The sequence below is a fragment of the Oculina patagonica genome, chromosome 13, assembly GCF_052425735.1.
Source record: "Oculina patagonica isolate OP01 chromosome 13, crgOcupat, whole genome shotgun sequence".
In the NCBI taxonomy this organism is placed as follows: domain Eukaryota; kingdom Metazoa; phylum Cnidaria; class Anthozoa; order Scleractinia; family Oculinidae; genus Oculina; species Oculina patagonica.
Genome location: NC_135770.1, coordinates 21,148,047 through 21,173,393, shown reverse-complemented (window position 1 = coordinate 21,173,393; position 25,347 = coordinate 21,148,047). Strand labels below are relative to the sequence as shown.

Below are 25,347 nucleotides of genomic sequence, written 5' to 3'. Positions count from 1 at the left end.
TTTGAAAAGAACCCCTAAAGGAAACCAATCTGGGTGTGGCTCAAGCCTTTCTTGACCCCTAAAAGATACCAAAAAACTAAGAATGGAATTTATATTTGTATATTTCTTCGTGTGGAACCCTAAACGAGACCATTATGGCTTAAAATATTGGCATATATTGGCGTTTTGCCCAGAACACCCTAAGCGAGACCAAAAAACCGAAATTTACACCCCTAAGCGAGACGACGAGCACCCCCGTCACTTTCATATGCGAGTCCCCCCCCCCCGGGCTTGGTCTTTGCGCCGCGCGAATTCCATGATCTTTTGCTCTCTCCCACATAGGCAAAATCACATGTTTTGCATTTGACTTTGTATATTTGCAAGCTTCTGTGACTGAAATGGCCAAATTCAAGATGGCGTATCCAATATGTTGAAATAATAAAGGAATGTGACGTAATATGACAGCGTGCCTAGGCTATCTACTGAAGAGGAATTCCACCACCATTGTAAGGTCATCGAAACCTCACAACATTCGAGTTTTAAGAGATGAAAGGTGCGGTGCAGTTCTTTTTAGACAGTTGTAGACTAGTTGTAGAGCTTTAGAAATGCAAACGTACGAAGCTGCTTTAATTTAAGCAAATCAGGGAATATATTGGTGAATTCACAAACAAACAAACAAAAACAACTCTCAAAGACAGGAAAATATTATTTTACACCAGGTTTCTTATTCGGACGATGAAGATGAGACAGAAACTGCAGTGAACTTTAAAATGACAGCTTTTTAACTAAGAAAAAAGGATGATTAAATTTCCACATGTAAAATGAAATCAGACAGGGCGCTTCGTTATTGCGTTTACAAGTAAGCTTCATTTTCGTTCGAAAAATGTTATTTTAATACAAAAAAGGGTTGGTTACTAAACATATCATCGGTTTCTATCGTTCAGTCGAAAAAACAAAAAGTTCAGATGAAAATACGTGGATAATACCACTCAAGTTTTCCTGAGAACTTGAAAACCCTTGTTCCGACGTCGTGAACGCAAAAAGGACGGCAGTGAGAAACCGGAAATGACGTCAAATAACTTGCGAAGCAAGTGGTCACGCACGTCACACTATGAAATTTTGCCGTTCTCTCCTCGAGCAGTTCTGTTGTGTAAGGTCTCTATTGATTGCTCGATCGCGCGAAACGCGACGGCGCGAAGAAACAGAACTGGTTGGCGGCCATGACATAAGGCGATGTCTACGTCATCGTATACAAAAATACCGTGATGTAGAAATTATTCTTAATGACCTCGTGACAACCTTACATGCATCAATGGGGGCTTCCTTGAACACCGTGTCGACCAAGTGCTTTAAATACGGCCTCTAACGCCGTGGTTTCCTGAGCTGTTGTTTTAATAACAACATGGCTTTTCCGTTTGATTGGTCGATATGGGAGGTCTTATATGCCTGATGGTACCATCATTACATATTCTGTATTTTTAGGTTTATTGGTAGTTTATCAACATTAAAGGTATCGGTGAAGAATTTGAGAGAACTGTTTAGAAAACTTATACTCACTTATTGTTCAATGTTATAAGTAAAAACTGTGTAAAACGTTTTCGATATTAATTAGTTTGGTCTCAGGCATGTGAAGAAATCGCGATGATCTTATTGTTATTATTTTGAAGGTTCGTTCATTCACTTCGGTCTCACTCCCACACACTTAAGTATTTCCTGTGTTTGCTATCGTATCGGGATTTAAAAAGGAAACAGTTTCCATTGGTGTTACAAATAAACAGCGAGAAACCTTTCAAACTCATTCAGTAAAAGAGACCTACCGGCTGTTTATAAACAAATCATCCGATCAAGATGCCTCCAACAACATTCTTTTAAAAGCACGTTCAATGTTACACGATACTCTCCATCCTGTTTGGTCGCAAACCACCACGACTGCGGAGTTCTGACATACGATAAGCATGCCAATATCAATCCGGTGCACTTAACTAATATGATCAATCCCACCGTGGTTTCGTAGTATTTTTTCTCAAGGGTGGTAAGGTCACATACATCGAGCTTTGCGTGCGCCTTGTCTTTGTGTTTGACGCGTTCAAAAAACCGAGTTTTAAAAGAAATTGTTTACTTGAACTACTCGACTGGAGTCAATTTGGCTAAAAAAGAGCGTTGGGTGTTGTCTTTCACCATGGCACAGTTTATTCATCCCTACAAAGTCCATCCCGAGAGAACACGAGCATGGACCATGGAAGAAACTAAAATTCCTCATAGGCCCAACTCGACGAGCCGTTCGTCGAGAAGAGACTTTCAAAGAGCTGTGATTGTAAATCCAGTCTTTCAGCAACAGTTTAATGAGGCAACTGAATCTGTTCACGAAGAAGAACTGGAGCCCACGTTAATGGAAGACCCACAAGCGCAGGGTCCTCGCCGAGTGACTAAAAGGGAAAACATTAACGTTATACGGGAATGCGAGTGGGACGTAAAAGACATCAAGGACGAAGCAGGCAGGAGAACGCCGCTTAATAGACCACTTGTTGCGTTGTTAGGGGTAGTCTGCCTCACATCATTTGCTTCTTTTCTTCTAACTTTGCTCATTCTCTTTGGTTCAGTTGAAACAAGAAACTGTTCTTGTCGTGACAATGCAGGTAGGCCGGCTGTATTGATAAAAATACGAATTTTAGCTACTTGTCTTACGACAGCGTTTATTAGTATCACAAAGAAAGGAAATATTCACAGATTTCCTATAAAACAACCCGCTTTTTGTGTGCCATTTTACTTATTATTTATTTAACTTTAAAGAAAAGAAACGACGTGATGTTCTTTTCCTTCTTTTTAAGGGTTAAAAAACCGCAAAGATAAACAGGATGTTCCAAAAATTAAAGTTGGGCGATAAAGTTTTCATAACGGTCAAGAACCGGAGATTCCATTCACTACCCAGTATCCGCTTAAGACGCAAAACAGATGTGAACTGACATTTAACGTGAACTAAAATAACTTCTCGGCCAGTCAAAACAAATCTAGTCTTACAGGTCTCCGACATACTAGTAGGGAGACACTCAGAAGAAGAATTAACTGACGGACCGTTCGGCTGGTATAAAACGACGCAGCAGTGTGTTTCGAGTATATCGAAAAAGTCGTCCCAGATAGATATAAACATGTTTCACCAGATTACCGAAACGAAATTAGTATTTTCAGGTTTACAAAGACGAATCGAGAAAAAGTATCTTCATGCTCATCAATGGCTCTTTAAACCAAACTTTAAAACTTATAAGACTGATAAGACCCATCGGCACTCAATTCTATCGGAATTGGCAGCCTCAATACCAGTGATCTAGGCAAAATCTTTGAACTAACTTCACGTTTGGAACAAAACATATTGTATTCGTTCCAATGTAAACACGCTCTTTGTTAATTCAGTAATTCTCGCATCTGTGCCAACTGATATTACTACAAATGAAATTCCAAACGATTGTCTGCCTTGCATGCGGCTACAAATATGTTTGGAAATTTAAAAACGTATCGATTCGATACCGCCACATACTGTCTTGTAACTATTCTAGCTAGATTTGATATTGTCTTCAATTTAAAAGGACCATACGCCAAACAACCAAATAGAATATGAATCTAAATAATCCAAAACGACAAAACCACGACTCTATTCACGTAGTGAAAAAGAACTATGATAATAGGATATATAAAGTAGATAATGGAGTAGATAAATATGTTTTATGGAGATATATCAGACAGCGAAGCATATGTTTATAAAGTAAAACGGAAACACGAGACAACGAGAGACGCATACTTGAACTTAAGGTCAATAAAATTCAGGCTGTTTTGAAATATCTACCTGTGACATTATGGGACCATTCCAGTGCTTCGAATTCATGGCTTGAATTTTCCCCTCAAAAAGTTTTATTTCTTTACTGAGGTAATACTAAGGATGTTGGGGTATTTCATGACTTTTATGTTTCGGACACAAGCGTTCGTGAGTGCAGTGCTTACCTTGATCTCTCATTTAATCACTGAAAAACGGCCGTGGAAGATGTAGTATTTTTTTACTTAAATTAACAAATAAAGAAGCCTAAGCCATGTTTTATACTGTCATAAAACACGACGGGCAATTGAGAACACGAGGGAAATGTAGAAAACATGAGCCGTAGGCGAATGTTTTCTACATTTCTCGAGTGTTCTCAAATGCCCGGAGTGTTTTATGACAGTATAAAACATGGCTTAGGCTTCTTTCTTTGCTTTATGATATAGATTTTAAACACCGCGAGTGAAAAGTTTAATTAAAAATATGTACAACAAGAGCGAGTAAACAAAGATGAAAAGCAGAAAATAGTTTACGGGAAGACCAGAAAACTGACACAATTTCATTCAGTATTCGACGTAAAATAAGGCTAAGCATTTCAGGTAAGTTTGTTACCTTTTAATCTTATCTTGTCTTTTTGAACTTCGATAAACTTCACCGACTGCACCGAGTGCAATTTCATCTCAGCATAATATAGTAGTCTCGATGACATCCGTCCCTTGCTTCGTTCGACTTGAACAAGGCGTATAATTTCCAGAAAAGCTATTGCTTCGGATATTCCCGTAAACCTTAATTGTTGTCACAATCAAGTTCCAGCATAAATAGACGATTTAAGAGGAGATTGTCGAAGAAAATCTTCGAAAGAAAACTCTCTCGCTCGCTTTCCTTGCGAGTTTCATTCAACTCAAGCAGTGGACACCGCGCCACAATTTTTCCCGCCTCACTTCGTTTACATCAAAATGAAATGTCCAGTGGATTTATACTTAAAAAGGAATTTAATAAAACAATTATTCCATTCGCCCTTGTTGGATACGAGTGGTTATAGCCAACGAACAGTCAACGACGCGCGAAGCACTCGAGGAAAGCTGACGAAAAACAATAAAACATGAATTTTCTATGTTTTATACTCTGATAAAACATAGGTTTTTAGCCAATCAGAGCGCGCGTAGACTCCTATCTATATTATAATTAGTTGTAAAACGACACTCATATTCATATATGGCGCGAAATTGTGACAGTCGCACGAGATTTTCCCGCCTTTTTTACCATCCCATTAATATTTTGCATGAGTGAGGTTTTCTTTTTTGATGAATTACTCCTTATCCTTGACTTGAGTAATATTTTGCCAAAATTATTTGAAATAAACCCAATCCTCAATTGTTTTGTCCACTGCAATAATTTACCAATGTAATTATAAATTATCATATTTATTTACCTCTAAGGATTTGGCAGTACCAGCAGCGCAATAAAATCAGACGATGACGACAGAAACCAAAAGGTTTCAGAAAATACTACAACGTTGGACCAAACAATGGTAAAAAAAGAACTTTTTTTATTTTATTTTATTATTTTTTTTATTTATTTATTTTGCCACACAAACAAAAAATATAATTATGAAAAAAAAAATAGATAATACAAAATCAATATACAAGATAATAATTAATATACAGGACTACAATAAAATATAAGATTAGAAACAAAATGGCGAGGGAAGCTAATAAAAAACCACGGGGCTTGTAAGCTTAGGTTCCCTCACAAGAAAAACAGATGACTAGTTAAGGTACTGGAGTAATGACAAGATTTGATAAATTTTGAGTAGTATATATGCTGTGGTTTAAATTTATATTGAACATCATAATAATATGGGAAATCTAATTTGTATTTACTTGTAATACTTTCTTGGCTTCGGCGAACAGAATTTCATAAAGGATTTTATATTGGTTTTATATTTTTTTCAAATCAGTTAATAATCGACATTAGGCAATGGAAAAATCAAAATAAAAATCAAATTGGTTTGAAAAGCAAGCAAGCAAGCTACTCGCAGCTGCAGGTGAATTTTTCAAGTAATGCACACATGATATGCGGCCTTTCTCGATTATGCTAGCATTTTTTTCGGCATTTTTTGGGAAAACAAGCATTTTTTTTTTCGTTTTTTCTTGAAAAAGAATTGCTAGCATTTTCTGTCATTTTTCATGACTGTGATCTAGATTTCAGCACTCAGAACTCAGAAGGATAAATAATCCTAAAGTTTCACAGATTTGATTACTTAATTTGATTGTTTTCTGTCTGTTTCGGCTGTTTGTGCGTTGTGTTACTTGTGTACTTGTGTTGTGTTACTTACGTGTGTGTTTTTTTTTTAATTTTTTTTTAAAATTAATATTTTTTTTATTTCTTATTTTTATAAACAAACAATTATTAAGTATCACCTGTTGTTGATTTAAGCATATAATGTCAGAGTTCGTACGTTTTGTTTGAAATAAAACAAAGCATTCTTTGGAATTCAAATGGCATTTTTAAAAGAAATCAGGCATTGTTTTAGCATTTTTTTGGCTTTATGCGAGAATTTCTAGTAGCATTAAATGCCAGTTTTACTAGCATAATCGAGAAAGGCCTACTTGAAGCTACCTTTGCCATTTAATGGCAAAGGTAGCCACGTGTGTTTACTGTTTAATAAATGCGTCGCTAAGAACAGATGCAGCAATTAAATATGTGCATACCAGACAAAGAATTGGTAAGACAATCGCGTTATCACAGCACAGTATATATGTAACGAACATGTTTGTATACGATTTTCTCGCAGGTTCGTAAAGAAATCGACGAGTTGAGAAAACTTCTGAAAAAACAAAATGCCAAGTTAGTTGAGCGGATCACATCACAGGTAATGCATTTAGACAGCTTAAGGTCATGGTTCATAATTATTTTAGCAAAAAAAATTGCCTTTTACTGAGATACACACTAATGTTATACAGTCGAAGCTCTCTTAACGGACACTCTCGTAAGCGGACAGCTCTACTTACGGCCACCTTGTTGGAAACCCCGTTTTTACTCCCATACAAACTCTGTATTTTTACATTCTCGTAAGCGGACATTCCCGTAAGCGGCCGCGGACACTTTACGAGATTACGACTTAGACTTTTTCTTTATTTTTAAGCTCCCGTAAGCGGACACCGCAAAGAAAATCATATAAAAAAACCTCTGTATCTTGTATTAATCAATCAACTTCACGTCGCCGTTCATCACAATGATTTTACTGTAATTACAGTACCATATTTCAGTGTTTGTTTTGTCGTCATCCACGTCCGATAACATTTCGAAACACCACTAAGTTGCATATTACCATTATGTTAGCTGGGCAAGCTCCCGTAAGCGGCCATCTATCCCCTACACCTCTAGTGGCCGCTTACAAGAACCATTCTCGTAAGCGGCCAGCTCCAGTTGCGGACACTTTTTTCGCGTCCCGAGGGTGTCCGCTTATGAGAGCTTCGACTGTACTGTATAATGAAACTGCTGTGTAATACTGAACGATACGCAATGCCTTTGTGAAGCCACGACTTGAATTTTAAGAACGAGTTTGCCAGAGGACCAGGCAGGGGTGATACATGCCATCTCTCCGATTTGGATGAAACTTTGCCAGATTGAAGGGCTCACCCAATAACTCTAGAAGACAAAGTGGGTTGGCTTTGCGATTTTTCCCTTGGGAGTTAGACCACCCCCCCTGGTTTTTGACCCCAAATCCCCAAAATTCCACTAAAATAAGCAACAAATGTAGACACCGCTCCTGGCTACAGAATATAATGAAATTTATTGTTATTCCACACACATAACGACTAGCCCATTGTTAGTTTACGCTGCAAGTTTCATGTGATTTGGACTGACTGGTGCCAATCAAGAATTGCCAACTTCTACCCATGTCACGCAACATTTAGCAGTTATGCAAATTAGCTCAAATTCTGATCCAAATATCGTCAAAGTCCAACTTCCTTTTTCCAAACAGTTTTTACCATGTTACAGGCTTAGCTTTGTTCTATTAAAATCACAAATAAAATTTTTGGCATCTGTTAAATTTTGGCGACAACAGCTGTTAAAATAACGTGACCAGAGACTGGTTCTAACAAAGAGCCAACGACCAAATTTAAGAAAATAAAGCACTATAGATCAGTTCAATGAACACAATATCTAGGTAATTGCGATTAACAATGTCTGTAAACACAATTTATAGCCGTTAACTCTAGCGGAAGGCAATATTCAGTGCAATATTCCTTTCAGTTATAATAAATATCCCCTAAATTCTGTTCTTATTTATTGAGTGTAAGGAACGGTCATGATGGTTTTTTTAGTTCCAAGGCATCGAGGTGCAATATATGAGTTTCAGTACATTACGTGGTTTGAAAGCTCTTGAATATCCATTAAAAGATAACAATCTTCACACTTGACCTTGTTACTGACCTTCAATTACTTATCGTCGACACTGCCTTTCCTCGTTGCAAATGAAGATTTCAATCTGTGCCCGCCGTAAGAAGTCTGAAATCGACCTGAAATTGTTAGTTGTCTTTACCGATTTATAGTCTCGAGCTTTCGTTTTTATAATTGCACTGTGGGTTAAAACAAACTTTGAATTAATGGTTTCGGCTCCTCGTGCACCAGTAGAGGCAAACATGGTAAATTGTTCGTGAGGTTGTTCGTGTGCGTGACGAAGCATGAGCCCGGAAGCATCATCAGCGGTAACTGCAACTGCAGGAAATAAGACCTGTGTTCAATCACCTATCTGTGATGAAATATACAATTTGCTTTTACCTTTCGCAAGACTTCTGGCACTTCATCAGTTTTAGTCGACGTACGACCGTGGATTAGCCTATAAATGCAGCTTTGGAGCAAGCTATGCCAGCTTAGAAGACATATGGCGGGGCCGTGATTTTTTTTCTTTGAATTTTCGTTTAAAAAAATTAGATTGCAAGCAGGCTCAAAGTTTGAGTGAAAATACCTGGAAATAATGGAAGAGGATTCGAAGCTTCTTTTACTCATTCCGGGAAGCCTCTTACAGGGGTTGGGGGTGGGGATGGTAGAAAGGTATTTTTATTAGTTACTTTTTAGATGTAATTCACTCAAAGTTGTCTTGGCACATCTTTGATATATAGAGTCTCATTCCATCCACGGGTTGACTAACAAGTTACCTTAAGGACGTTCGCGCAAAAATCTTCCAACATTGCAACTTTTTTTTAAAATTTCACCACTGCTAGTTCACAAGTAACTGATGTCAGAAATGTAAAAAACATTGGGGGTCACTGCATTCGTTTATGAGATACGATATCTGAAAGAAAGGCGCTTATTTGGCTAAATTTGACTTCGTCACTCGATATGACCTCTGTGGCTTCTGGCAACAAAATATTTTACATGAATGATGCAAGCCAAATTCTTTTGTCCGAATTTATTTAAGTGGGTCTATTGAACAAATATAATTATTTCACTTTTAAAGTCCTTTTGAGTAAACCTTGTCTTAAACAACTGGATTTGCAAACGTTCAAAACAGCAAAATGTGACTGTGACTGCGCGCGGGAAGAGAAAATGAAAAAAATAATAAACTTCTAACATTTAAATTTGGCCCTTTCTTGTCAATCGATAGAGATTTATCCCAAAATGTTATATATCCCGAAAAAAATGGGGGTCACCGACTGTTTAAGTGAGGAAACTAGCTGCAAGCGAAGTTAACACAACGGCTACCCACCCTATATGTGCTTGGAAAGTTTTTTCAGCGCGCATGCTCATGCATGACGTGGCGTGCTGTTGCGACATGAATTACGTGCGCAGTGAGGAAGCGCATCAGCAATTAGCGTGAACGTCCTTAAGGACGTTCGCGCCAAAATGTTCTACTCGATAGATTTCTTTTAGTTTTTTCCTGCAGTCAAATAATGAGTTACTTGTGTCAGAAATGCGAAAAAAAAAGGTTGGGGTCACCGACTTCGTTTCAGAGAAAAAGCGTGTGGAAAACTATCCTGATTTTGAAAAATTGGCGCACGGTAATTTAGCATGGTTTACAGGGCTTATTGTTAAAAATATCGAAATGCGTAAACAGAGGCTAACGATCTTAATCACGTTTTGTAGAAGTGCGTCTGTTGCGTAAATAATTCCTACTTTTACTATCTTATTTGTAAAACTTAACCCTGAAAAAAACGAGTTTGAAACTGTCGCACGGCAAAACGGAAAGCTCAAAAAGTGGAATTCAAACCGTCAGTGTGATAAAAAAAAATCGAACTTCCACTCGATAGGTTTTTTTCATTTCCTCGCAAAACGTAGATATTAATTAACAAAAGTGATCCGTTAAAAAAAAGTAGGGGTCACCGACCATTTAAGAGAGCAAAATGCAAGCGAAGCTAGCGAAACGGCAACTTACCCTATGTGGAATCCGCGACTTTTTTGTAAACTCCATGTTGACTTCATTCTGGCATCTTTAGCCTGCGCCTCGAAACGCAACCATGCTACAGGCGGTAAACAGCTGGAATTTACAACTAATGAAGCATTCAGTGTCTTACAATAATAAAATTAAAGCTCCAGCTGACTTCGAACTCGAAGCCTTGTTACTATCTCCTCTGCCTCGGCAACAAAGCCTTCCTCCTCCTCTTCAGTTGAACTCGGATCAGCCTGGTCTATGGCTAGTCGGCCGGTTCTGTGCAAGTCAGAAAGTCTACTAAAGTACCGGGCTATTTGCTCAGCAGTCAGCCAATCTTCTTTGTTGAATACTTTCTCTCCACTCTCGTCGCGCAAAGTTCTTAGTTTACTGTAGACATCCACTGCACTTGCCCTTCTTCCGGTCTCCTCACCTTCTAGGGAGTTCCTTTTCAGATGAGACTTGACCTCCTCTGAAAAGCAGATCTCTTTTTTGGATATCTTCACCACCCATCCCTTTGGGACTGGACAGGTGGAACTCATGGTAACGGCTGTTTGGGAGCTTGACCTTAATCTGATCTATTGTTTAGGTAGTTTCCAGAGACCTCTTGGCAAGTTTATTAAAATTTTGGCCCGTTTTTGTATGGTGCCTTACAAGGTGCTTTTCTATGTCTAGTTGCTTCTGGAAACTCATAAAAAAACTGGTATGTCTTTGTGCATCCCTCCTCAAGGCATGAGAAATATACCCTTCAGTGCAGCTTCGTCAGCTGGTGGCTCTTCCTCGACAGACAGTGAAATTTTGGTTGACGCTTGTGGTTCTGGAGATAGGTTCCGGATACCGTAGAATTCCGGTTATAAGCCCTGGGCTTATACAATTTTGTAACGGGTTTTGGGTGGGCTTATAAGCGGAGGGGCTTATATCCGGGAGGGCTTATAAGCGGAATGAGAAGATCGTTCCGAAACGAGCCACAGGAGTGTTGATCGAAATACGTATTTGAGTAAAAACGCACAATAAAGCAACATTTAGCCCTGTTCTGTACTGTCATTCGGTAGAGAGGTGGCTTATATCCGGAGGGCTTATAATCGGATGTATTTTTTGATTCCAGGTAGATGGGTTATAACCCGGGGGAGCTTATAATCGGGGGGGGGGGGGGGCTTATAACCGGAATTTCACTGTATTGGTATTGGGACAATAGTTAACTCTTCAGATTGCTCTATGCACAAAACTTCACCCGGTGTCGAGACTCGCACAGTAGCAAGATGATCAGTTCTATACAGTTTGCATATTCCTGAAAACAGTTAAGCATTATTCATACAATTTTACATTATTTTTTTTAATAATCACACCGTAATATTTTCATCCACCTCCCTGCCCTGTCCCCAAAAAACTTAACAGAAAATGTCAATGCCTGTGTCAACATTACGTTTTTCGTCCGTGGACTAGAACTCGCAGTGTTGGAGTATTTGAGCAAGGGGGTTTATTATAGGAGGTCGTACATCCCGCAAACCGCTATGTACTTTGTTCAAACCTGGACCGCAAAACCCTTTCAAATATTAAATACCGAGAAAGGCCCTATTATATAAACCCTGAACCGCCAGGTAAATACGAATATACCCGCAGACCGACTCTCAAAAGTGGCTTGACTGAATTGAACCGCTAGACTAGTCTGATGTTTGACCTTGTTTCTGTACAGACACATATAAACATACAAGAAAACTAAGAATTAGATTAGTCACTGGCCATAATTTGCACCTTTTTGCATTATTCTGTGTTACAATAGCTTAAGCAAAGACCGCGATAAAAAGGTTATCTTATTTTTTAAACAGCAGCACAGAACGAGCGTAGACAATATCTTCCTACTTTACCTGCTTCAACTGGAATAAGCACTCTCCAATTTTCCATAATCTGTCTGCTCATTTCTAGATTTGCTTCTCTCTCCGGCTTGCCCTTGCGATTTCCATGAAGGGGATGCACATATTTCCTGCTTGGTCTCCAATTGCAAAACACACCCAGCTCAGCTCAGTGTCTCTGACAGATCGTCATATTAGCGTAATCTTCATTGAAATGTCCAGCGAAAGCGAGAATCAAATCCTTCTCTGAGGGATACCAGTCTTTGAGACTTTTACTGCTCTCAGATGCGTTCTTATATCTTTTTGACAAGAGGTCAAGGGGAAAAATCCCTTCACCCACGGATAACGAACGGATATGTCACATTTGTTCTGAGAATTATTCAAAAACAAACAAAAAAGAAAAGCCACGTTCAACTTTGAGATGCACAGATCGCCAACTCTGTAAGTAAGGTTTTTTAAATAAAACCCGTGCTGGGCAAAGTCACGCGACTTGATCATGTAAGTATCACGCAATTCTAGTAACAATCAACAATGTGTTTTTTAAAGCGATTTTCTTATTGCTGGACACAGAATTGCAAGACACTAGTAGGGTCTGAATATTAAGTGGAAAAATCATGTTGTATTTCAAATATAATTTGCTATTTTTCTCTACCGCTGACCATGGTCTTGGGCGCGATTTCCCACACATTCAGTTCGCTTTTCGAAACTATGTTTACATAAGTAATATCAAATGCAACAAAGAATAATCCAAAGTTTCCTCGGACCGTCAGTGAACAGATAAACAAAAGAGTGAGCTCGAGACTAAATCAGTCAAGACAAATAACAATTTCAGGTCGATTTCAGGGCTGCTTACGGCGGGCACAGATTGAAGTGTTCATATGCAGTGTGAAAAGGTGTTGACGACAAGTAATTGAAGGTCAGTAACAAGGTCAAGTGTGAAGATTGTTATCTTTTTTATGGATATTCAAGAGCTTTCAAACCACGTAATGTACTGAAACTCATATCTTGCACCTCGATGCCTTGGAACTAAAAAAACCATCATGACCGTTCCTTACACTCAATAAATAAGAACAGAATTTAGGGGATATTTATTATAACTGAAAGGAATATTGCACTGAATATTGCCTTCCGCTAGAGTTAACGGCTATAAATTGTGTTTACAGACACTGTTAATCGCAATTACCTAGATATTGTGTTCATTGAACTCATCTATAGTGCTTTATTTTCTTAAATTTGGTCGTTGGCTCTTTGTTAGAACCAGTCTCTGGTCACGTTATTTTAACAGCTGTTGTCGCCAAAATTTAACAGATGCCAAAAATTTTATTTGTGATTTTAATAGAACAAAGCTAAGCCTGTAACATGGTAAAAACTGTTTGGAAAAAGGAAGTTGGACTTTGACGATATTTGGATCAGAATTTGAGCTAATTTGCATAACTGCTAAATGTTGCGTGACATGGGTAGAAGTTGGCAATTCTTGATTGGCACCTGTCAGTCCAAATTACATGAAACTTGCAGTGTAAACTAACAATGGGCTAGTCTTTATGTGTGTGGAATAACAATAAATTTCATTATATTCTGTAGCCAGGAGCGGTGTCTACATTTGTTGCTTATTTTAGTGGAATTTTGGGGATTTGGGGTCAAAAACCAGGGGGGTGGTCTAACTCCCAAGGGAAAAATCGCAAAGCCGACCCACTTTGTCTTTCAGAGTTATTGGGTGAGCCCTTCAATCTGGCAAAGTTTCATCCAAATCGGAGAGATGGCATGTATCACCCCTGCCTGGTCCTCTGGCAAACTCGTTCTTAACTTAGCGCAAAATTAGGCTGGGTGTCCTGTGCTCTACCACTGATATAAACAATTGGCAAACATGTAGTATTTCTCCAGCTCTCCACACTCACTATTCGATTTTTATTTTTGATTGACAGCAGTAGTGTAAAATAACATTAACCATTAAATTACAAGCTAAGGTAATTATATAAGGTGTTAGCTTTGCCCGGTTTGTTTAGTTTTCCCGGTTTCCCTTGATGGAATGCTTGTTCATCGCAGGGTTATCCGCAGCAGTGAATTTGCCGAGACCCACTAACATACTAGGGTCAAGCGAGGCAGTATGAGAGTCAAGTTTTATATATATCCAAGTATACAGTACACAACGCAATGTCCCGGCCAGGCCTCGAAACCGTTCGATCTGCTTTTCTTTGCGTTAACCATTGGGTCACCGCGCCTCCCTTGTCAACTTAATTACAAACAAGTTTTCGATTCATTTCGCTCTTAATGCGTGCTTCGTTTGCGGCAAGTTTTGCATCACTGTTACTTATCGTAGATTTAAAAGTCAACTGCCATTTTCACTACTGAAAATACTTAAAACTGGCATGGTTCATGTTAATAATCCTTTTTTTTTACTCTTCTGCAACTAGGAAAAGAAAATACAAGAACTTACAGAACGCCTAGTGTCCACGGAACTTAAGCTAAAGACAGTCGAGGGTGCACTTGTTGGACAGATTGCCGGGTTAAGGAACGAGACGAAATCTACAACCGGTCCATTGAAGGAATTAAGAAACTTATGGAAAGCAGTGAATGCCACAGTAGAAGAGACAGCTAACTTAACTATAAAGGTAATCTTGATAACCGCATAATCTGGATATTTCATTTCAGTGTGATTCACCTTTAATTGGACCGAGGAGTTTGTGAGACCTTAATTCACTTTGATTACTTTATTTTTTTTCTTTGTGTTAGGTTGACGACGAATTCAGAAATGTACGGCGGAGTATGAATGGGTTAAAAAAGAGCCTATTAACTAACATGACATTACAGCTGGAAGTTTTGCAATCGAAGGTAGGAGTGAGACCTTTCTTATGTTTTTACCCTATCCAGACCGGGGAGGGGGCGAAAGAGCCCGCGCTGACTTTGAACGCTAATAACTCTCTCAATATTCAACTAAAAGCTGCCAAACTTTGTTACTTTATCTAAAACTAATCTGGAAATAATTTGGTAGGATAGGTTGCTGTGTCAGGAACTTGATGTTACCATGGCAACGGCATTTTGGCAGGCATGTTTTCCCCAAATTTGTAATTTTCGTGTTTCTCCTTTTTACGGATTTTAAAGTGTATATGACATGAAAAATATTTTCTGCTTATTTGAAAGGCCTTTTGAAATACAGAAGAATGGCGTTTTTCTTTTCGAAATATATTTTTTCGTTTCAGAGATATTGACGTTTTTGTATTATGCAAATTAGATCAGTGATGACGTCATAAGGTTTGACTCTAAAAATGGTAAAATACTGAATAAAAAATATCTCTGGAAATATTGAAGCAGTGTTCTTAAAACTTGGCGCCACAAATGTGCATCACAACAGGAACAAAATGACACCCTTAGTATTGTTGCCATTGCAGCTCTGTCAGCTCCAGTCTCTCTCTGTCAAAAAGACAAATATCCCCATATCTGACCTCGGCTATCATCAACTCAGGCCAAACGAGAGAAAACTCTCATCGACTCTCATGAACATTTTGAGCATGTTCAATGTCGAAGAGAGCGCATGAGAGTACATGAGAGTCAATGAGAGTGCATGAGAGTTCCATGCCAAACGAGAGTGAGAGTTTGAACTCTCATCAACTCTCATCCTCCCTTGGCCCGAGCTTAACAGTAGGCAATAGACGCTCGGACCTCTATTTAGAAATCAGATCATACGCTCGAATTCGAAGTTCCATGAGGTGATTGTTAATGAGGCCGAAGGCTGTTTTCATCTCATTGGGATCTCGAGCTCGTATTCCGTTGATTGTTTTTTTTTTTTTTTTTTTTTTTTTTTATTGAATTCAAAGTAACTTTCTTTCACAAAATGATGTCCAATTAATTAATTAATTCTCTACGTATCTCTTTAACAAGATCGCGCCAAGACTGAATTGTCATGTTGTGAGTACATTCATAAATTAATTACGGTTTTCGTTTTTATGCATGGAATATTGCAAGTAAGAACAGTCGATGTCCATGCAGCTTATTATTTTTGTAAGTCGTTATAATTATTAGGTCATACTCCTGGGCAAGAAAGAAACACTGTTTATATTTTAAAGTAATTAACCAGATGTCACGAGTGCTGACTATATATTTCACAGTTGAACGATACAGCTGCAAAATGTCTTGAACAAGATAACAAACTGAACAGTATTTGGAAGGATGTCAACAGAACACTTTTATTCAAGGTGTGACTAATTATTTAGCTACTATTCGCTGCTTAATTGTTACAAGAAATAAGGTGACCAGTGGAGAGTAAGGAACCCAGAAGGGAACTATTTTTTTTATAGGGAAGGGAGGGCTAGTAGGAAATTTTAACCTTAAAGAACACAAATCTGGGCGTGGCTGAGGCTATACGTGAAGCCTGAATGATACTTTTCCAAAACAGACTGACAAATAAGAGATACATGTATCTACATCTACATCGTCACTTTATTATAGGATATTAAAGAAATGATTTTTAATAAAACAAAGCCGTTGTCATCAAAAAATATTTCCTCTATGAGGAAATTTCAAAGATTTCATGTCTGTTCGATCTCAACCACCAAGTGAACATAGATTGACGGCGTCCTTCTTATTATTTCTTTTCACGCAGCGATAAAGGGTACCCTGATGGCTATTGGCGTTTCGTCCTGAAGACATTGAATGATACCAACATCCGTAATCTTTACCATAAAAAGACGGCAAACATCCCCGCCCCGTTACTCATACGTTCTATCTGATTTCTTCTTCAGATAAACCAACTCAATTTATCCATACACTCAGCTTATGCGTTGGCTAACCAAACAGAGAGCGCCTTCAAGTCTTTTAAGAACAACACAGAGCATTCTTTTATATCGGTAAGTGTGCATCTACAACATCAATACAGAGAAGGGATTAATAAGCCATTTTTTTTTTTGTCTGATTAGAAAATGGATCTCTTATTAGACAAACGTACTTCAAGAGATCAAGGCTACAATCGAACACTTAAACAATGGTAACTCTCTAAATTATAATTTATTGCCCTTATCTGATTGGATTTTTTTATTAATTCTTATCAATTTTCACACACTCGCTTGTTTTTTTATTCCTCTCGACTTTTTTGTTTACGGAAGGGTCTTGCCTCATAAACCAATATAATGTTTGCAACCAAAATTTAGACCACTTGGGTTTTGTTTACTGTAGCGCTTTATATTTTGGTCCAAATGACTGTGGCTTTCAAGACGTTTCTTCTATGTCTCCCATTATAGGTTTCGAATGGTCTCAGGAGCTTAGAGAAAAGTGCAAACTTGACGAAAGATGAACTGTCCTTGACTGTTTCTAACACAAACGAAGAGGTAGATTTTATAAAATGCATTGTCCTTACTTTGGAAAGACCGCAAGGTTGCAATTGTACACCTGGGGGAGAAAATTTCTTGCCCAGGAATTGGCTTAAACTATCGCTCCCTACCTGATACACGGAGTTCAAACTATTTCAGCCTGATGATTACCCCGGTTAAGAGATGGTAATAGGTATTTTCATACAGTATACGTTTTAAGAACCCTTGAACGTAAGCAGGACGAAAAAATACACATCCATGCCAGTGTCAAGTCAAATCAAATGATAGGTAGAATACCAAAAAGATGGTAGTCAGTTGATGGCATGAGCTACTCAAAAAAAAAAAATATGCTTTTTATTACCCAGCTTAAAAACGCAACGGATAGACTCCATCTAGAAGACATCACTTTGAAGGCAATTTTAGACGAAATCAACAGAACGCTTTCCATAAAGGTAATTACCAGTAACATGTAGACCCGATTATAGATAAAATTGACGCCTTAGAGAAGGAGTACATGAAATGATACAAAGTTTCCATAAAATTCCATACATACTTTAGAAAGACGTTAGAGTCACAACCAGTCTGTTATAAGAACTATTGAATCGATTTTCGATACATCTCTGCTTGAAAACGTATTGATTTCACAGGGAGAAATTGAAACACTGGGACTGGTTGGGGTTGGTTTTATTCCCTAATATATAGTGACTTACATAACACTCGGCCCAATAGCTTTACAAGGTTTAATATAATCTTGTTAAGGGATTTGGGTCAGTATTATAACTCCTAGATACATACGAGGTATTGTCAATACATGAAAAAGCCTCCAATAATGCCTATTTTAACTGCTAGTACGGTCCTATCAAGGCTTTACAACATCATCGCTTTCAATCTTGAAATTCGACTGCAATTTATTATATTTTGTTGTTTTTTCAACCATCTATCTCGCAGGTAGAGAACGTGAGTAAGCTCCAGGGCCCAATCGGTCCTCCCGGCTTCAACGGCTCTCAAGGACCGATTGGTCCAGCTGGACCACGAGGATTCAATGGGACACAGGGACTCCAGGGTGCCATAGGCCCTCAGGGATTTAACGGCTCACAGGGAGCTCAAGGTTTAACCGGACTGCCGGGTCCCCAAGGAGCGGGAGACTTTTCTCAGTGTAAGCACAAGACTAAAACGGAGACGGCCAGCCAAAATCCAGTTAGAAGCAACATTCGTGCAGCTCCAGTTAAGGTCACCCTTGGTGAACCGAGTGTAAGTTTATTCAATGTTTTTGGCTCAAAACTAATAGTGTCGAATAGTGTCGCACTTAGGTTTCTTGCTTAAGTCTAAAACTTGTAAGTACCTTGAAAGAAAAAAAATTAGCATCATACGAAAAATCTGCCCAGTAGCTTCCTTTTAGATAATAACACACAAGGGTACAAATGAGACCATCTTGTACAGCAAAAGTAGTTACCACATACAAGTCGCTTTTATTAAGATGGTCACACGCTCATTTAAGTTATAAATATACATTCTATCAAAATGATTTAACCAAATTTGTGCATTTTTTCCCGTGAAATTATGAACTTTTGTCGCTAATAGAAATCATGTTATTTGTATTACGTTTCACTTGCTTGTTATCGATTATCTGATATATAAGTAAAGGATAAGGACTTGACACCGTGGCTGTTGGTCGAATTATAGGGCTGGCTTCCATAGTACCTAACTTCTTTATTTATTTTAAAACGAACGAAGTGTACGTACCAGCTTATAATTGTGGCTATTAATTTGAAGCTACATTGTGGTCCTTTTTTTTTTTTTTTTTTTTTTTTTTTTTTTTTTTTCTACCTCAATGTGAGTTAATTTTTTTTAACACCACAGCCCCCCCTTTTTGGGTTTTATTTTTTTTTTTTTTTTTTTTTTTTTTTTTTTTTATTTTTTTTTTTTTTTTTTTTTTTTTTTTGTATATATAACCCCAATTTTAAAATTAAAAAAAAAAAAAAAAAAAAAAAACCAAAAAAATTTTTAAAAAAATTTTTTGTGTTTTTAAAATTAGTAATTTTACATTGTGGTCCTTCTTAAATCGCCTAAGTACATCTGTCCCATCGTGGAGTCAAGTAAGAAACTGAATGTATGTATTTTTTTTTTTAATTGCAGGGGAAAAGGATAGTTGGTGCTACATGTTCAGCGAACTTCGCTCAACAGTATTTTCTTACAACAGCCATAAATCCAGCTAACAGTCAAATATTTTACTACTGTAAATGTTATGGTCATTATGGGGCTGGGTCGACAAGTGTACAATGCACCATGCATTATTGGGAATGTCCGCTGACTAGTTAAACTTTATCTACAGTCTATTTAGTACATGGGGTGCCCTGTAAGTCCACAATTAATTATGTTAGTCTTTTAAATGGGCTACATTGCCCATTCAAGAACTCATTCCCAAGATCTTTTCGGCATTGGCGCCCACAGAAGATGAATAGTGAAAAATACTGCAAAAACCCATAACACGGAATTAAGATAGTTTGCAGCCTAATTTTAACGACAAAATGTTTCAATGGTCATGTTTTGATGTTCAGGAAATCATTGCTTGGTTCGTAGCTAATATTTCAGCATAAAAGAAAATAGTTTATGTTTTTAGATGACAAAGGCAAATACGACTTTTAAAAAATTGGGTAGTGGCCAGCTAACTTATACTAAACGATATTTAACAAATCAATACACGGTTGTACATTTAAAATGCTTTTTACTCTTGTAAATACAAACGATCATATTGTTTTCATGCTCTACGCTCTTAAAACTTAAAACTTTGCGGGGTTTTTTACGTGATTTCTACGCCCTAATAGACTGTTGGGTGGTTGTAGTTCTTTTAGAAATAGATTAAAACTTTACCGTCGAATCATTAGCTGGCAATGCAGTGCAAAATCACGCACGTGTGTTATTCCGAACGATCACGTTTCTGTGTGAAACCACGAAGTTACACTTAAAAAGTCTCAAATGGCATCTAACAACTACCCGGTCTTCGCTTATTAAAAGAATCGTAAAATTTTCCCAAGCTAGTACACCAAATATTGCCTTAAAGGTGCATATCCTTGAAGGTGCATATCCTATAACTGCTCTCTACCAATGAGCTCGCGGGAATTATCATAATTAAATGGACATATATTTTCAAAAAAACCTCTTCACTTTTTTTTTTTTGAATTCGGGGATAGATCGCTTCATTACTATTATGTGCTGTCATTTACCCTTCGCCGTATTATAATATTACTTGATTAAGTATAGAAATAACAACGTACATTCTCACCAAATGCAAAATAAATGGTAATTCAAGAATCTGGTGTGGTTCATGATTCATAAACTGCTTTCAGATATCCCGTAAATGCGTCCCGGATTAAGTAGTTAAGAGGTAAAATATAAATATTGATCTCGGTATCTATGTAACATGTTTGGCTATTGTCACTGATTTCCGTCACATTGAAGCTTGGTTTTGGCCAGTTAATTTGTCGGACAATTCCCATCCATGGATTGAGTACTAAGGGCCTGTCCACGTTAACGCGGGTAAATTTGAAAACGGAGAAATTTAAAACCGTCGTAAAAAATGTTTTCCGTCCACATTAAGGTCGCACAGGACCCTTGCTTATAAATAAATTCCTTAGCCAAATCTCTTGACACGGGTTGCTATCTTGTCATTGTCTTGTAAAGCTTTAATTCGCTATATTTAGAACATCGACTTCGCTAAAATTTATCAACCTCGTCAGGGGACGATGAATTTTCATTAATATGATCGTCCTTTACTGAGAGATGTCTGTTGACTGCGATGTTACTTGCTCTTATAAGTTTAACTGCGGATAATGCGATTTTGTGTCCAAGTTTTCAGTTAGAACAGCGCACAGAATTAAAAGATTATATAACCTATTGATAAATTATAACCTCTTTTGTGCTATGGCAAAACCGAAATTTTCGATTTTTTAAAATACTGCTAAAAGTTAATGGCTTCTAAGAGAGTAAAAATGTGAAATCTAAACTTTGAATCGTGCTATCTTCATTTTGAGAAGGATGTTTAAAAATTCGCTCTTGGCATAGCACAATAGAGAACACCAAATTTATGTTCCTCGCAAATCATTTCCCGAGTTTCTTTATCGACGGAGAAAACATAATTTGGACAACAAAATTGCAGGTTTTGAGGCTTTTAAGTTAAAAGCGTTCAAAGTCAGCGCGGGCACTCCCCACCCCCAGTCTGGATAGGGTTAAAAAAAAAAAACATTTTTATGAATATTTCGTTTGATGTCGGCTTCAGGCGTCGCAGCTCGTGCAAACTCTTTAAATAAATACATACCAATGATTGCAATTTTACCCACTTTGGAGAGCGTTTTTGAAAAGTACCGTTTTCGGTGACCGAAAACGCCGTTTCAGTGTGGCCGGTTGGCCTGTCCGGGTAAAAAAAAAACGCTTTCAAATTTACCCGGGTCAGTGTTAACAGAGCCCTGGATCCAAAACCTTTCCATTTTTCTTTCCTTAAGACGAATCATAAACTGAAGCAGATGCTAAAAGACCAAAGTTGCGACTGGTTAAAATTATTATTATTTTTTTATTAAATTATCCCACTGGCCAACTTCCATCTAGGCTGGTTTGTTCAGTCAGCCTTTAACTAGGATCGAAAACCGCCCCTTCAGCAAACTTCACGATCATGTCTTTGACCCGTGAGCAGTCCGGCTCTCTGATTGCCTGATTCACGAGAACAATAGAAAATTATTTATTAAAATGAAAGACTTTATATGTTTTGTGGTGATTTCTTTCTTCGTTAGTAGTTCCTCTAATTTACATCCCATCTAAAGAACCTTTATGGCTTATCGCAAGGGCAAATATGGGTAAGCATGGGTAAGCACGGCTATGACCGTCGTTCCGACTATACCGACTGTACCGACTGTTCCGGCCGTATTGACTGTACCGACTGTACCGGCCGTACTGGCCGTACAGACTGTACCGGCCGTACGGAATGTACCGGCCGTACAGGCGTACCGATTGTACCGGGCGTACCAATTGTACCGGACGTACCGAGTGTACCGGGTGTACCGAGTGTACCGAGCGTACCGAGCGTACCGAGTGTACCGAGTGTACCGAGTGTACCGATCTGTACCGGCCGTACCGACTCTACCGGCATTACAAAGCGTACCGAGTGTACCGGGTGTACCGGGTGTACCGGGTGTACCGGGTGTACCGGGTGTACCGATTGTACCGGGCGTACCAAGTGTACCGGGTGTACCGAGTGTACCGAGCGTACCGAGCGTACCGAGCGTACCGAGCGTACCGAGCGTACCGAGCGTACCGGGTGTACCGAGTGTATCGGGCGTACCGAGCGTACCAGGCGTACCAGGCGTGCCGAGTGTACTAAGTGTACCGATACCGGCTGTACCGGCCGTACCGACTGTACCGACTGTACCGGCCGTACCGACTGTACCGGCATTACAGGGCGTACCGAGTGTACCGGGTGTACCAAGCGTGCCAGGTGTACCGGGCGTACCGGGCGTACCGGGCGTACCGGGCGTACCGGGCGTACCGGGCGTACCGGGCGTACCGGGCGTACCGGGCGTACCGGGCGTACCGGGCGTACCAGACGTACCGAGTGTACCGGGTGTACCGGGCGTACCATGTGTAACGGGCGTACCGAGTGTACCGTGTATACCGAGTGTACCGAGTGTACCGAGTGTACCGGCCGTACCGGCCGTACAGACTGTACCGGCCGTACCGAATGTACCGGCCGTACGGAATGTACCAGCCGTACAGGCGTACCAATTGTACCGGGCGTACCAAGTGTACCGGGCGTACCGAGCGTACCGAACGTACCGAGTGAACCGGGTGTACCGGGTGTACCAAGCGTACCGAACGTACCGAGTGTACTGGCGTACCAGGCGTACCAGGCGTACCAGACGTGCCGAGTATACTGAGTGTACCGATACCGACTGTACCGGGCGTACCGAGTGTACCTGGCGTACCGGGTGTACCGGGTATACCGGGTATACCGAGTGTACCGGGTGTACCGGGCGTACCGGGCGTACCGAGTGTACCGAGTGTGCCGGGCGTACCGAGAAGTGGCGTTTGTCTTTATACCTTTAAAACATCTCGTTCAAACATTTAATGAACCGGTATAGTCATTAACTTTGCTGTAAAAAGCAACTACGATCGATAGAAAAAAAAAAAACAGAATAAGAGCGTTCCGTTCCGTGACGATTCGATAACTCAATTAGTTCTTGTTTTTTGAATGAAAATTTACGTTGTTAATGAACCAAAATCTTTGCTGAACAGTTCTGACAGGAAACAAATACTCCAGGTGTCCTGCGCTTTAAAGATCTTTCCCGAAGAGATGGTTTTGATTTGATTCGTTTATCACTTTTTGTTCAATGATTATTGAACGTGTTAAATTAAGACATGGCTTTTTCGAGAAAAACAAAAGTATCATGTTACAAAAGTGAGACAAACAATAGTATCATGTTATAGTGTTTGACAAAAAGCCAAAAGTATACTGTAAAAAACAAAAGTATCACGTTATGGTTGTTAAAAACCTAGCAACAAAATAAGCGCTTTAAACAGAATAAGAACGTGCCATTTCGTTATTTTGATAATTATATTAGTTCTTGTTTTTCAATTACAAGTGAATGATAAAAGTTTACGTATTAAATAAAACAGTTCTGACGTATCAAAGTGCATAAAAAAAAATATTTTGTTTGCAAGCAAATTTTGTGCCAAAAATCATTCCATTAGTCGCCATACACAAATAGCTCAACACATGACATGAACCATCCCAACAGGAAAATCACCCAGTCTTATCCCAAGCCACCCCAAAAGATTTGAGTCGAGTCGAATCGAGTTGCCGACCTTTTGTAATCGCACTGATAACTGACTTTTCCGTATTTTACACAACGGGGCCATTTGCACTTGCCGACAAGTTTGGTAACAATACACCCAAAGCCTAAAAAAGAAAGACGAAATGACGTAATGGATATTGTTAATGGTTATTGATATTGTTAATGTAATGCAAAGGTATGGTGATATCATCATCCTCATCATCGTCATCATCATCATCATCATCATCATCAACACGAGATAACGAGGGACGCATACTTGAACTTAAGGTCAATAAAATTCAGGCTGTTTTGAAATATCTACCTGTGACATTATGGGACCATTCCAGTGCTTCGAATTCATGGCTTGAATTTTCCCCTCAAAAAGTTTTATTTCTTTACCGAGGTAATACTAAGGATGTTGGGGGTATTTCATGGCTTTTATGTTTCGGACACAAGCGTTCGTGAGTGCACTGCTTACCTTGATCTCTCATTTAATCACTGAAAAACGGCCGTGGAAGATGTAGTATTTTTACTTTAAGATGTAGTATTTTTTACTTTAATTAGTTGTAAAACGACACTCATATTCATATATGGCGCGAAATTGTGACAGTCGCACGAGATTTTCCCGCCTTTTTTTACCATCCCATAAATATTTTTCATGAGTGAGGTTTTCTTTTTTGATGAATTACTCCTCATCCTTAACTTGAGTAATATTTTGCCAAATTTATTTGAAATAAACCCAATCCTCAATTGTTTTGTCCACTGCACTAATTTACCAACGTAATTATAAATTATCATATTTATTTACCTCTAAGGATTTGGAAGTACCAGCAGCGCAATAAAATCAGACGATGACGACAGAAAACAAAAGGTTTCAGAAAATACTACAACGTTGGACCAAAAAAAAAGAAAAAAAAAGAACTTTTTTTTATTTTATTATTTTTTTTTTATTTATTTATTTTGCCACACAAACAAAAAATATAATTATGAAAAAAAAATAGATAATACAAAATCAATATACAAGATAATAATTAATATACAGGACTACAATAAAATATAAGATTAGAAACAAAATGGCGAGGGAACCTAATAAAAAACCACGGGGCTTGTAAGCTTAGGTTCCCTCACAAGAAAAACAGATGACTAGTTAAGGTACTGGAGTAATGACAAGATTTGATAAATTTTGAGTAGTATATATGCTGTGGTTTAAATT

At 38.6% G+C, this 25,347-nt stretch overlaps 1 protein-coding gene across 3 annotated transcripts in view; it reads left to right on the top strand.

The window, feature by feature from the left end:
* Nucleotides 1-2,007: 2,007 nt before the first annotated feature.
* Nucleotides 2,008-25,347, top strand: part of LOC144634413 (uncharacterized) — a 54,966-nt gene continuing 31,626 nt past the window's right edge. Inside the window, exons 1-11 of one of the 3 annotated variants that reach the window (XM_078493363.1) lie at nucleotides 2,008-2,615; nucleotides 5,224-5,315; nucleotides 6,582-6,659; nucleotides 14,425-14,622; nucleotides 14,744-14,842; nucleotides 16,117-16,203; nucleotides 16,750-16,854; nucleotides 17,245-17,331; nucleotides 17,679-17,765; nucleotides 18,262-18,564; nucleotides 19,450-20,605. In XM_078493363.1, coding sequence (XP_078349489.1) covers nucleotides 2,159-2,615; nucleotides 5,224-5,315; nucleotides 6,582-6,659; nucleotides 14,425-14,622; nucleotides 14,744-14,842; nucleotides 16,117-16,203; nucleotides 16,750-16,854; nucleotides 17,245-17,331; nucleotides 17,679-17,765; nucleotides 18,262-18,564; nucleotides 19,450-19,632 — 1,776 coding nt within the window. In that variant the 5' untranslated portion in view covers nucleotides 2,008-2,158 and the 3' untranslated portion in view covers nucleotides 19,633-20,605. Of the gene's footprint in view, nucleotides 2,616-5,223; nucleotides 5,316-6,581; nucleotides 6,660-14,424; nucleotides 14,623-14,743; nucleotides 14,843-16,116; nucleotides 16,204-16,749; nucleotides 16,855-17,244; nucleotides 17,332-17,678; nucleotides 17,766-18,261; nucleotides 18,565-19,449; nucleotides 20,606-25,347 lie in introns of those variants that run through there. The other 2 variants (XM_078493365.1, XM_078493364.1) reach the window with 2 other exon arrangements.